Source organism: Chaetura pelagica, unplaced genomic scaffold (assembly GCF_000747805.2).
Source record: "Chaetura pelagica isolate M959 unplaced genomic scaffold, ChaPel_1.0 scaffold1203, whole genome shotgun sequence".
In the NCBI taxonomy this organism is placed as follows: domain Eukaryota; kingdom Metazoa; phylum Chordata; class Aves; order Apodiformes; family Apodidae; genus Chaetura; species Chaetura pelagica.
Window position 1 is genome coordinate 105,161 of NW_009952725.1, and position 13,433 is coordinate 118,593.

Genomic DNA, 13,433 nt, shown 5'->3' on the forward strand with positions numbered 1-13,433 from the left:
GGTGGCAGGATGGTTTTGGGTTTATTTCCTCAGCGATAGCTGCCCTTGGGCGCAGGCTCGGGTCTGGCCGCTAGAAGAGACAATTTCCAGCGTGGTTTGGGGCTCGGTCCGGCTGCACGTGCGGCTCAGGAGCTGCGGGGATGCACGGGCAGATGGGGCGTGTGACCCTCCAAAAGGTCACTGCACTTGGGCTTTCAGCCGCGTTTTGGGGCACAGGGGTTGTCAGGTGGTTGGCTCGAGCTGAGGCAGAAATGTGAATAGGAAGGAGAGGGTGTGAGGGAGATGAACAGTCACACAGACCTCATCTTAATCATCAACACAACGGGTTTGTTTTTTTTTTGAGCTGAACACTTCTTGTAGTATGTCCTGAATGTGGATTTGGCCAATGTCATTCAGCAGAGTGTAGTTCTGCTGCCTTTGGTTTACTGAAGGTTACAAGCCTGCCTAGGTGAGGGCATGGACTCCAGTGTTCCCCAGCAGGAAACAAAGCTGTGACATGGCCTAAGAGCAATCTGTACATGCTTCAGTTGAACAGCAGTGTATGTGCAGGAACACCCATAGCTTGAAGGAAGGGAATCTCTGTTTTGATGTGAAATCTATGCTTTGATGCATTAACCTGGAAAAGTAATGATGTGCATTGTTTTCTCAGTGCTTTGCTTTAAGGGCATGTGTGTGTCATCTTGACGAGTATTGTCTTTATGTATAAATACTGTAGTTGTGTAATCTCAACTCTTCCTTTTTTCCACAAAAGCAGCTGGAAGCCATTTGTGTCCAAGTTCAGCCAGGACAGATGAAGGAAACTGAAAGGCCAATGCCATCACTGGCACCCATCCAGTCCAAAACTGTAACGCTGAGTCAGTCGGTTGGTAGAAGTTCTAGCATACCAGGAGTTGGCATTATTAATCCCCAGATAATTAGGATACAGCCTGTTACAGGAACTGAGCAGCAGCAGCAGCTACTCCTGCATAGTTCTTCTGAGTCTCCAGTTCAGTTACTGATGCAGAGACCTTTACCGTCTCATGGATCAGTGTCTGTGAAAAAGACTCCCACATCTAAGATGCTAAATGGACAGAAAACTACACGTGCCACAGGACTGGCTACAAGGTCTGCAAGTACCGTGGTTGCAGCCAGTTCAGCAAATACTTTGGTACAATGCCTTGAGAAAAAACAAAAAGACGACAAGTTAAAAAAATCCTTGAAAGTGAAAACTCGTTCTGGACGGATTTCACGACCCCCAAAATACAAAGCTAAAGATTATAAATTCATTAAAATGGAGGATTTGGCTGATGGTCATCAGTCTGATTCTGATGACTACTCTGAGTTGAGTATAGAAGATGATGAAGAAGGAAAGGTGAAGGGAAAGGATGCTTTATTCAGTTCTTCAAATTATAATCTGAAACCCAAAATGTTTAAATGTCAGACTTGTGAAAAATCCTATATAGGAAAAGGAGGATTAGCAAGACATTATAAACTTAACCCAGGCCACGGACAGATGGAGTCTTCGCCTCAAAAAATACCTTTAAATAAGCTCAATGGAAGTATATTTGTGGACAATGCATGTGGAATAAGAGAGGAAACAGTGAGTCCAGCACACTTGGATTCAACTGCTGTCACTTTAAATAATGAAAATGCACTAGCTACCAGTCTGGAAGAAGCTATTGATTTGAAAGCTGGAGAAAAGGTAAAGTGTTTTACTAAGAAAAGCTGTTAGTTCTGTGGAAAGTAGAATGGCAGCTTTGTAGCTGCACACTTTACTCACTCATCTGAGTTCCTGTTTACAGCAGTGTAAATATTGTTGAAAACCCTGAGGATAGGAATGTAAACACATGGCAGTTCAGTAGGGCATGTCATTATTAAAATGCAGGTCTTGTACTGCTCAGAAATATCAACTGATATACTAAATGAAAAAAAAATTCCTATTGAAGGGTTTAAAAATCAAATTATTGTCTCTTGCAATGTTTCAGGAATACTATTCTTGCACAGGAACATAAAATGTTAACTGAGTGTTCATTTGTTACTGATTTTCTGGTGTGCAGTTTTTGGCTTGAAAAAAATTTGTGTGCACAGGTAACATTCTCTGCATTTGGATAAGAATATTAGGTTGTTCAGTTCATAGAATCTTAGAATGTCAGGTTGGAAGGGACCTCAAGGATCATCTGATCCAACCTTTCTAGGTACTGCTGTAGTTTATATGAGGTGGGTCAGCACCTTGTCAAGCTGAGACTTGAAGTTACAGCCTTCAGCATGATAGACAGCAAGACATAATTTGCTCTATCAATTTCTGCTACAAAATAGATACTTCTTCTCTGATGACACTTCTTCGGAGTCCAGCAGTGGACTGCATCTTCTCCAAGAGCAGGCTTTGAAAATGGCCTAGCCATCCCTGCCAACTAACCACTTTGCTGAAACCCCAGTCTCTGGGTTGAAAGCTACTTCAGCTGCAAATTTTTTTTTCTGTGATGCTTTATGCTGGTCACTTCAAATTAAAAGTTTTGCTTTTAATATTAAAATGACTAACATTTTGCAGCAAGAGCTCATACAGCTGCTGTCTGGGAAAAAAATTATTCTCAGATGTAGCAGTGTCACATTTGTTAATTTGATTTATAAATGTGAGGTTGTTCTCAGAAATGTGAAAAGTTACAGTTTAAGATGGCAGTGCAGCAAACAAACCCCCTCCATCCTCTACACTCTTCTATCATCTTTGGAAAAAGAGAATTGCAGAATCCTGAAGTCTGCTCTCTGCAATACAGTTGTTACTACCCTGTGCAGCATTTATTTTACCCAGGATGGTCAGAATTTAGAAAAAATTCAGTCTCTTTTAGAATACAACTGCTGACTGCTAGATTGCTGTTGTGCCTGCTACTTTTAAGGAGCAAACACAATTCTACAAATGTGCACTTTAACTGATTGATTTATTACAGTTTTGGGTCAGGTAAATACTTTCCAGAAAGAATAGAAGGATTATTAAAACTGGTACATTAATACAGACAGGAAGGCAATCAAGATCCCCATGTTCAATTTTATTTAGAATTAATTTACTGATTTAATCCCTGGATAGAACTGACATAAATTTGCCATTTTTAGAGCTTTCCTAATCACTAGAATAGAGGGAGGTACTGAATGTTGAGATGAAAATGTGCTGATTATGAAGAGAAGCCTGATATACCTCAGGATTATTGTAAACTCATCTCAGAAATTACTGGGACATTCTTAGAAATTCTAGCTTAGAAGGGAAGACGTGTTCAGTAAGAAATCACTGCTTTGATCACCAAAAAAACCCCCGGCTTGCACTGAAATCATAAAGCTAGTTTAAAAATAGAAAAATGTACTTGGAGTTTGCCATGTGATCTTAGAAGCTGCTTCTTAGCTGTGTTCTTGGGCAAAACTAATGATTTTTAAATGTGGAAACTGGGCAATATATTTTGATTTTTAGTTTGCAGACTTTTCCCTTTTGATGGCTGTTTGGAGTTTGTGCCTTTCCTATAAAGACTTCATGCTTTGATACAGTTACAACAAAACGTTTTCCTCTGGGTGTTTTTTACTGCTAGTTAAGATCTACATCTACAACCTCTTTTTTTGAAGAGGATGTATTTTACTTCAAAAAATATTAAGCATATTTAACTGACATAAAGCAGCTCTTGAATTATCTTCTCTTAATCTGTGTTTTGTATGACATTTTGTGGATAAAAAAATGCTGACTTTGAATATAATGGCATGTATGTGCTGCAGAAGTAGCAGTCATACTAACATATTGGGTTTATTCCACAACTTTCTTTGCAGTTATGCTTGTATCCAGCTTTGCATTTATTTAATATCCTAGTTATCATTTGCATAGATGAAGAAAATATAAAATTGTCTTCCTCAAAACACTAAAATGATAAATAAATACTTTTCCCTTTCTTTTAATTAAGACTTGTAAGTCTGCAGGAAGCAGACACTTGTTGGCAGAACAACAAAATGAAAGCAGTTCAGGACACCGAGGACCTGTAACACCAAAGGCACCTGGAAAAGCCAGACGACCAAAGAGACGTGGTCGACCAAGGAGAAGTGCAAGATCTAGGTGTTCTGGAAGGCTTAACAGACCTGGTCAGTCCCCTTCAAAGTCACTTAGTAGTGTGTCAGCAGAACACAATGTATTCAGAAGAAAAGCTAGGTTAAAAGAGGTATGGCTCTCTTCTGCAATTACTTCACAAGTATCTTATCCCACACCCCTCTTTTTTTTTTAATCACTTAATTTCAAGAAAACATTTTCAAAAATACTGATTTTTAATTTTTTTTTACATCCTTATGTACTGACAAGATGAAAGCCTAAGATGTCTTCTAAGAAGAAAACATTATGTTGTCTTTAAGGAAAAAAATACTTCCAGCAGAACACTGGGAAAATGGGAACTCAGTCTGGAAAGGGACTTTTGACATGTAGATATCCTCTTGCTATCCTTTTTCTGGAGAAGGAAAGTTACTAGCTTCTATTCTGTATTTCCTCCAACACAGTAAAAAGAAATAAATCCAACAGAAGCTGGGCAATGTGAAAGAAAAAAAAAAACCCACAACAAAACCTCTTGAGGAGGATAGAATGGGGATTAAAACCCTTACAACTAACAGAGTTTTTTTTATTTGTGTTGTGTGTGTTGTGGAAAATCCTTTGGGGCTACTAAATCCACTGATGTTGCTGTTCTTTCTATGAGTTGGCAACATTTGTGGGAATGAGTTTTGTCTGTATATGGGTAGTAACTGTTTGGAGGTTTTCTAATTTATCTCCTCTTTTGGTGTTTGCCTCCATTCTCAAAGCTGCTTAAACATATGATGTCTCTTTCAAAAAATTAATGCCATTTTATGTTCTGAATGTGGGATGCCTAACCTCTGTAGGCTGCTTTGTTCTAATGAACTCATTTTGCCTTTTGACAGCTAATACAACAATGTGATAATGAAGACTTAATGGAGCTGGCTCTCCCACGTCTTACAAAGCTTGTTACAGTATATGAATTTCTGTTGATGAAGGTGAGTTTTGTTTATGTAAAAATGTTAAATTATTTTAGGTAGACTTCCATTAGTATACAAAAAAATATTATTTCAGAGATATATCTGAATTTCCTAAGTCAGAACTGTGTAGACTGTAGATGTTCTGCACATCACTTCAGTCTTACCCAGGCAAAACTCTGGTGGGTCCCTTGATTGAAAGTCTTGATTTTTTGCTGCCTGGTTCAGTGGCATTTTTGAATATTCCATTATCTTCTGACTTCAAGGTTTCTATTTTAAAATGTTGAAAAAAACACCCCAAAACAACAAATGGACAGATTTTAATTTGATCTTCTTTAAAATGTAGGGAGGGGAAAACAAACCCTTTTTTTTCCCCCTCTTATTTTTAGGTTGAAAAAGGGTATCCAGCCAAAGCTTACTTTCCAGATGTGTATAGAGAATTTGAAGACTTGCATAATTTGGTAAAGAAAATGGCTTATGATCACCTCAGTAACTCTGATTTGCTGAGTTGCCAGCAGCCTGTTGAAATAAAAGATGCTAAGGTAATAAAGCACTCTATTTGGAATTGTGATTTTTTTGTTTAATTTTATTTATTTTAGATGCTTTGCATTTTTATTTTTCTCTGATAAGCTTTGTCATCCTGCTAAAGTTACATGAAGGAAACATGTTTTTTGATGAGCAAAAATACATGTTATTGTAAAAAATCCAGTAACTGAAAAGAAAAAAAATCCATAATAAAATGGCAGTAGATACAATTAGAAATATAAAAATAAATAACATTCTAACAACACTAAGTGCCTTGAATATGTAGGGTAGTGTGAAGTTGCATGTTCCTGCAAGGTGTATTTAGCAATAACCCCCAATAAAAGTACATCTTGATGGGTTTTTATAGGCAGGAGGGAGCTGTATTTACAATGAATGGCCTTGATTTTAAAGGAATAAGTGATTTCAAAAGGAGGATAAACTGAGAGGATCTGTGCAGTTGAAAGCTGTGCTGATAAATACGAAGGGTGGTGAATGCATTAACAAAACAGCAATTAATATCAGTGACTCTTCAGTTTCCTTACTCATGCAGCAGTATCTAGAAAGACAATATATGTTTGCTGTTCTGGTTGGTTTTTGTTGTGTGTTTGGTTTTTTTTTTTTAATGTGGATCTGTTAATCCTTATGGATCTGTATCAATCCGTGTTCCCCTTGGTTAGAATTAAATAATCCTTCATACCGAACATATTTTTTGTTTTCCCTTACCTGTTTCCAGTAGCAAAACCACTATTTTCTATACCATCTGCAACAGATTTTCTAAATGTCGTGCTCATTGAGGTACATCAGCACTGAGCTTGCAACAACTGTGAGAGGGGAGCATACTGAAAAACTCAGAGTAGGGATGGTGGAGATAAGATTTCAGTTCTTATCATAATCCTGGTTTAAAAAAAATCAAGTCCTGTATGGACTGTTAGCAGTGGTTAATATTTATTTTTCAGATTAAATCATGACATCCACTGTACATTCTAAAAAAACTTTATAGAATTGCTGCGTGTTCATCTGACTATTTTGTAATTAACATTGATGTTTTCCTTTGGAGAAAGTAAGTTGCACCAAGTAAAGGGATGCTATTGAAACTGGCAGTCCCAAGATGGAACCTCTTACTTCAGTATTAACGTGCCTTCTTAATATGGAATTACACTCTTAAAGAACAACAGAAAACCTCTCCACAAACAAACAATCCTACAAAAAACAACCAACAACCCCAAACAACAACAAAAACCCCACCCAAACCAAAACCAAACCAGCCAGCCTGGAAAAGTTGTATAGTAGCACACCTACATAAAGATGTGAAGCACAGGGATGGAATGGGGGCAGGGCAGAGCAGGAAATAATACTTAAGTATTACTTAGGTATACTCTTAGGAAGACTTAAATGTCGTTTAAATAATAAAGCACCTCAGCAGTGTTTTTTATTAAACTCTGTTCTTGGTAACTGTCTCTGGATTCTATATATAACCATTGTACTCCTAATTCTTTTGAGTTTGCCTGTTAATATTTACTTCCAAGTGAAGGTCATGTTCTATGAATATGGAGGCTAGTAGAAAATATGGGAGTCTCAATCCATTGAGCCATGATGACTGATTGTCAGGCTAGTCCCAGTGCAGTGTTAGATCAGTTTTAAGAAAACACATCAGTATTTCAACATTCATGTATTCAGACTGTAGAGGCTAACTTCTACTTTCTTTTTTTTTCCCTACAACTGTTTTTAAAGGTTGCTGAATCACTAGGAATTACAGAAATACTCGCTGGAGAAGGAAAGACAAGAGGTGTAGAGTCTTGTTCACAGTGTGTGATTAAAATGGTTAGTGAGCAAGTGCCTGTGGAGATACTGGGACAGAAACGGTTAGCTGAGGTATGGAATACCTTTGTGAAAGTTAAAAATGAAACTAAGACAAACTAAAACTTGTTAACATATACTTAGAACTTACAAAATCATACTACTGTTATCTGACTTGTGTTAAAGTAAGGCTTTCATGCTGTTTGGAGTCTGGAAACAATGTGGTGGCATAGCAGAACAAATGAACTAGCACACTAAAGGTGTACTTTGGGAAGACACTTTGTAGCATTCAGGACAGAATCTCAAAGGCTTACAGGTAATGTCATGAAACAGGGAAGGAAGAATTTTGCTGAGGTGGTATTAGGTGGGGGCCCCACAGTGAGAATGATCCCCAGATTCTTCTAACTTGTGTTGAAGTAAATGCCTCCTGCTCTACAGCAGGCTCAGATGTTAGAGAAGTGGTTGCTTTGCTAACTGGTGGTAGGTAGAGGTGCATGAAAACAGTTCCTGTCTTTCTAACAAGTCAGTTGAGCAGATATAGACTGTTAACAGCTGTAGCAGGAGACATTATTCCTCTTCTTGAAAGTCACATCTGTATGGTCTGTCCCCTTAACTGTTCTTTCTGGTAGTGGGTAAATAAGACTAGTGCTTTTCAGTTTTCTTCCTGTGGTTAAATTTAAAGAGCTGATCAGTCTTCATTAACCAAGCAATGCTGGGCAGGGTGTTCACACCCTTTACTCAAGTTTGAGAGAGCTTGTAGCATGTTTCATGCCATACAGCTAATCACAAAGGCTCAGAGAGACGCTTTGTTGTTGAAGTAAAAGCAGATTATTTCAACTAAATATCAAAAGTAATTAGTAGCACTTTGGCAGAGTGTGTTTAAATCCTTACCTTTTAGGAAACTTTTAGTGCAAAATCCTGCTTTTAAGGAGAGTATAAGTTTGCTGCCATGCAGTGCCCCCAGTTAGTTTGTGATATTTTCCAATATTGTCAGCTGCTATGGTGACAGACAGTTAATTATCTCTTGTATTGACAGAGCTCAGGGGAGGATCTGTTGCCATCAGCCAAAAGGACCAAGTTAGAAGACGTAATGGAGAATGTGAATAATGCTTATGCCAGTCAAGATGAAGTGAAAGAAAGGAGTGGGAATTTGTGTACACTGTTTGAAAAAGATGGTAACTTCTTCAGATTTTCCAATTCTGTTGTGTTCACTGAGGAGCTGAACAAATCTCTTTGTTCTTCAAGCTACTGTGCTTTTTGTCTTAAGGATTCATTTCTTCACTTGCTTCCCATGTCCTTCAGAAGCAGCATTTTAACTGGAAAGGCCTCATGGGGGGGAAAAAGTTCTGGATGATGCAGACCACAGCAGTAGCTCAATTCTGAAAAGCATGATAATCCAGATACTGATACTACTGCAGTACTATGAGCAGAGTAGTGTCCTCTCCTGTGTGCTTCCTGAATGTTTTCTGTCTGTCCTATCCCTTGTAGTGGAGATTGTCCACAACCTTTGTGTCAGCAGTGGGAGAGCAGAGGAAGAGGAAGCAGTGTGTGTGTCCTTCCTCTTCACTTCAGCAGGCTGCACGAGCAGAATCATCAGAGCTTTGTGGACCCTGGAGGAGGGAGAGAGCAGGTGCAGGCTATCCTGTATCCCAGAGGAGGTGCAGGACCTGGAGATTGGATTTGAGGCACCATTTTGCACCACAGTCTGGGTGGCTGCCTTTCTTCTTACTCCTTCTTTGTCTTTATCCCCTCTGTGCCTCAGATTGGCAGGGTAACAGTGGATTAGAAAGGAAAGTGAGATGAGTCCCCACCTGTAATATCCCAAAATTTCACTGTTTTTCCATGGGAAAGTGTTGCAGTAATCCAGAGGCTTTAGGATCACTGTTGTGAAAGATTCCAGCCCTTACCCATTTCTAGTATGATGATGTGCATATTGGTACCATCCTCCTGCCTTGTAAATATTTTTGTTGTTGCTGTAAGCTGCTTTCTTTTTTTTTTTTACCCTTTGCATGTCTTTCTGTCGATGGTCGTGTTTTTGTTTCCCCCCTTATTTTTCGTTCTCTGAAAGGCTCTGCATGCCTATGCTTACTCCTTGTTGAATTACAGTTTTCTTTCAGGCTATGAGGTCTTAAAATTTCATTTCCCTTGCTCCTGTTGGTAGGGCTTTTGCTAGCCTGTAGTACCAGAAGTTAGAAATTATCCCTTCTGTAGCATTAGGCCTCCTGTGTTGTGCAGTAGTATCTTCTGCAACACAAAAAACCAACCAAGCAACCCACCTACTTTTCTGTTGATCTTCAGTAATAAAAACTGACAGCTCATGCTTCTGCAGCTTAGTAGTTACTGTTCAACTGCCTCCTGGGTTTGTGACTTGGCTCTTGGTGCAGGTCAGATAACTGGTAAAACACACTAAATTTCTAGTGTTTTGTTTTTGTTTGTTTGGTTTTTTTTACCTTTTCCATTACAGGATTGAAAGTGCTCCTAGGGCTGTTACCACAGCTCATATATGTAGTAAATCGATGACATGTCTGAGGCCAGGATGAGCTTAGTTATTATCAACAGAAATTTTGTCAAGTTTAAATGCTTTTATCAATTTCCTATGGGGATTAACAGGGATAAGCAGCTGACAACGTTGTGCCTAGCATATTCTTTATCTTTCTGTGTTACTGGCCATATGCCAGATGCAAAAAACTGAGTTTGACTCTCAGTCCAGGTTGTTTTCAGGATTGAGAAAAATTGTTCTTCTAAGGTCCCTTAGTGTGGAAATATTCAGTAATATTTAACTATCCAAAAATTCCTTAAGTGTTTTTATACTGGCTTTCTCATTGGAAAGGGCTGTGAAACTCTTGCAGGGTGCTTCAGGTTTGCTTATCTGGAGGAAGAAGGCAGGGAAATAGTCTAGCATATCCTCCAAAATGATTGCTGAATAATTTTATCGATGTGTGATATTAGGTTGCCCAACAAAATGATACTTCTTTCATCTTTCCAGGTTTTAATCCATTAAATGGAGAAATTCTGCTTTCAGAAGATAGGCATATCACTTGCTGCACAACTGGCAGTATGTTACCCACAGCAGAGGAACATCATTCACTTGCTAATTCAGGAGTTAAAATCGATGCTGAAAATTCAGGTACCTTCTCTCAGACTGTGAAAATGAGGTTAGAGTATTCCCAACCTGTGAATGTACAGGGACCAGAAATGGCAGGTGAGGCATCTCTGCTACATGCTGAAGTTGTAGTGCCTGCTGAAGCAGGTGTCTGCCCTGAATTAGTTCAAGCACACATTGTGAGCGAAAATACAGCAGGTGGACTGTCAGCTCCTGAACTCTGCGGCTCGGAGAGTGCAGTGGGCAGTCAGAGCACTGACTTACCCACGGGGGAAGAAAATGGTCAAGATCAAAAATACCAGAAACTGCAAGATGAAAACCATAATTTTGCAATTAGAGAACATTCTGAACAACTTCATAATGCTGATATGACTGACGAGATACAGGAGCTTGAAAAAGTGTTTTCAACAAACATTGTGCCAATGAACTACCCACACAGTGCTCAGACTGAGCTGCAGCAGAACCCTGTCCAGGACGCCTCCCTGGCTGCTCATGTGAACTGTGAAAACTCTTTTAAAAACATGAATGAATTTTCTTGTGGGACAGAGGAACAAGAGCTGGAGAATACAGTTACTGTAGATGAAACTGTAGCCTTTGAGATTACTGATGAGAGCCATGATTTTTTGTCTCAGGGACACGAACAGATTTTTATTCAGACTTCAGATGGGCTTATCCTGTCTCATCCAGATACTGCTGTTTTGTCTCAGGCAGAAGGCATTGTTATTGTCACTGATTCCAATGGTACTACAATGCACATTCGCACACCAGAGGGGATACCTTTGGAAACTGTGGAAGCACTACTGGCAATGGAAGCAGATGGCCAAAGTGAGGATATTTTGCTCTCACAAAGTGAATTGGAGCCATAAATTAGAAAGCTGTATCTGCTTTCTTCTGGAAAAGACTGTCTCTATAAAATGTATATTTTTCTAATGTGAATACTGAAATAATTGAAATTTAACTTATTTGTAAACGGTTTCTATGCCCTGTACTTTTTATAACTTATGTTTATATAAATCTAGCAGCATTGCAACCAAAAATTCTAGAATTAACGTCATTCTATTTGCTTTGTATGTTGGGGGTGGGTGGAAAGTGGAAATCTGTCAACCCTGAAACTGTTGCACTATTCCCTTTTGTTACATAATTCCTTTTCTCTCTAGCCATCTAAAAATGCAGTAAGTTGTACTGCTGCTGTTTAGCAGTGATGTCCTGTGTACTGGCAAACTGTATATGGGTAAAATAAAAATGATATTAAAAATATGCATTTTCTGTGCCATTGAGATTACAAAACACTTTGTAACCCTTTCTTTAAGTTAGCTTTGAATATTCATTAGCATCTAGACTTGATGTCCACAAATCTTCCTGAAAAACTGGCAGTTTTAAATGTAACCCACACTCGTGCATCCTGGGAACAATGTGACAACCTAGCTGGTCCTTACTTAAATAACCATCCACTGAGGTAGAGACAAAAATAGCTTCAAACAAGATCTGATTTGCACTGAACTGTAGGAGATGTATGCAAGTATGCTTGTCTAATGCTCAGCCACACCACTGGAAATTGCTGTTATCTAGACAGAAATGGGAACGTGTGTAAGTAGTGATCTGATTTTTCCTTAATGAGATACTAAATTATTTTACTTTGGTATTTTTGTTAGACTTGTATTGTACTTTTTTCTTTTAGATGATGCAGCCTTTATCAATTCTAAGCTTTGACCTTCCTAGTAACTCCAGACTGTTGTGTACTATTTAATTTCAACAGAAAGGTATCCTTGACTATAATCCCTGTTTCTCTAGGCAGACAGAAAACTTTCCAAACCACTTACTGCTATCTTGTATTTTTATCTCACCTTTCAGTATGTTGCTAGGATGATAATATTTTCTGTGGAGTGCTCCTAGCAGCTTCTTGTCCAAGGCACTGTTCTTTAAAGAAGCTTTGCAGGTGAAAAAGAACAGCTTTAAACGACCAGTACCCTTATTTTGTTCATGAGCTATTGTAGACGTCACTGAAAACTGGTGACATACTTTTATTTAAAAGTGTGTCATCTCATTGCTAAATACAGGAGGCTACTGAGGATACAGGTCTACCTTATAAAGACAGGGTACAAAGCAAGGCTTTGCTGGCCTTTCAAAGTTTTTATGACAGTAAGCAATTCTTTATTGCACTCTTTGGTACTGATTGTCTAGTAACTACAACTGAGGACTTCAAATATAACAATCAACTGCTTGGACCTACAATGGCAAAATATCTCTGCCATGATTTTGCAGTAATGTTCCTGTGTCTGGCAGCAGCAGCCCATGATCAAGGGGATCTGTAAATACAAAGATTCCTTCCCAGAGAGCTCATTTCCTCTGAGCAACAAAAACAAACCACAATTTCCACCTGCACAGAAAATTAAAATCTGCTTCAATTCTGCCTTCCCTATTGATTTGCACATACTGGGAAACACAACACACCTAGTCTTATCTTAAAAGAACAATTCTATAAGTGAACCAACCTTTGCTCCTTGGAAAATATTTTTCACATATGAAGGTGTTTCCATAGTGACAAGGGTCTGACCCTACCTGGATAAATTAAGGTGGCTGTTAAACTAGGTGGAACACTTGCACACCAAAATAGTGAAACCCACCAAAGCTATTCATAGCATCTGTCAAGGCACAATGATGAGTCAACAGCACTTACCAACACTACATAATTGTGTGAAACAGGAGATTTAAATGAATAGTCTATACAGGAGCAAGTCATACAGGCAATGAGTAAGTGAAAGGAATTTGGATGATTAATCATAATGAAGTAAGCAGAAGGCCTAAATAGACTACACATTCTCCACATGACCCAGGTCTGACATTAACAGTATGCTATCCTTTCACCTTTAGGAGTGAAAGAAGATGGTATTGAATTCCACTTCAGCATTTAGCTCTTGCATTAACTGCTTCTCCTAAACATACTCTCTTTTCCAAGAAAGCATAATGAAAAAAAAAGGTAAGAATTTGAGCCACCTATTTTTTAAAAAGCGGCCATTTGGCAGCCTCGTCT

At 38.7% G+C, this 13,433-nt stretch overlaps 1 protein-coding gene across 1 annotated transcript; it reads left to right on the forward strand.

The window, feature by feature from the left end:
- Positions 1-754: 754 nt before the first annotated feature.
- Positions 755-11,651, forward strand: ZNF839 (zinc finger protein 839). The gene is made up of 7 exons (XM_009994695.1): positions 755-1,681; positions 3,912-4,163; positions 4,906-4,998; positions 5,367-5,519; positions 7,234-7,374; positions 8,336-8,474; positions 10,286-11,651. The coding sequence occupies exons 1-7, from the start codon at positions 791-793 to the stop codon at positions 11,266-11,268; spliced, it is 2,652 nt and encodes an 883-aa protein (XP_009992997.1). The 5' UTR covers positions 755-790; the 3' UTR covers positions 11,269-11,651.
- Positions 11,652-13,433: the final 1,782 nt, after the last annotated feature.

Excerpts from the sequence above, each read along its gene's own strand:
- ZNF839 (XM_009994695.1), top strand. The coding sequence starts at position 791 with ATGAAGGAAACTGAAAGGCCAATGCCATCACTGGCACCCATCCAGTCC. Across the intron at positions 4,999-5,366 it reads ATGAATTTCTGTTGATGAAG|GTTGAAAAAGGGTATCCAGC; the intron begins GTGAGTTTTGTT and ends TCTTATTTTTAG. Across the intron at positions 8,475-10,285 it reads TACACTGTTTGAAAAAGATG|GTTTTAATCCATTAAATGGA; the intron begins GTAACTTCTTCA and ends TCATCTTTCCAG.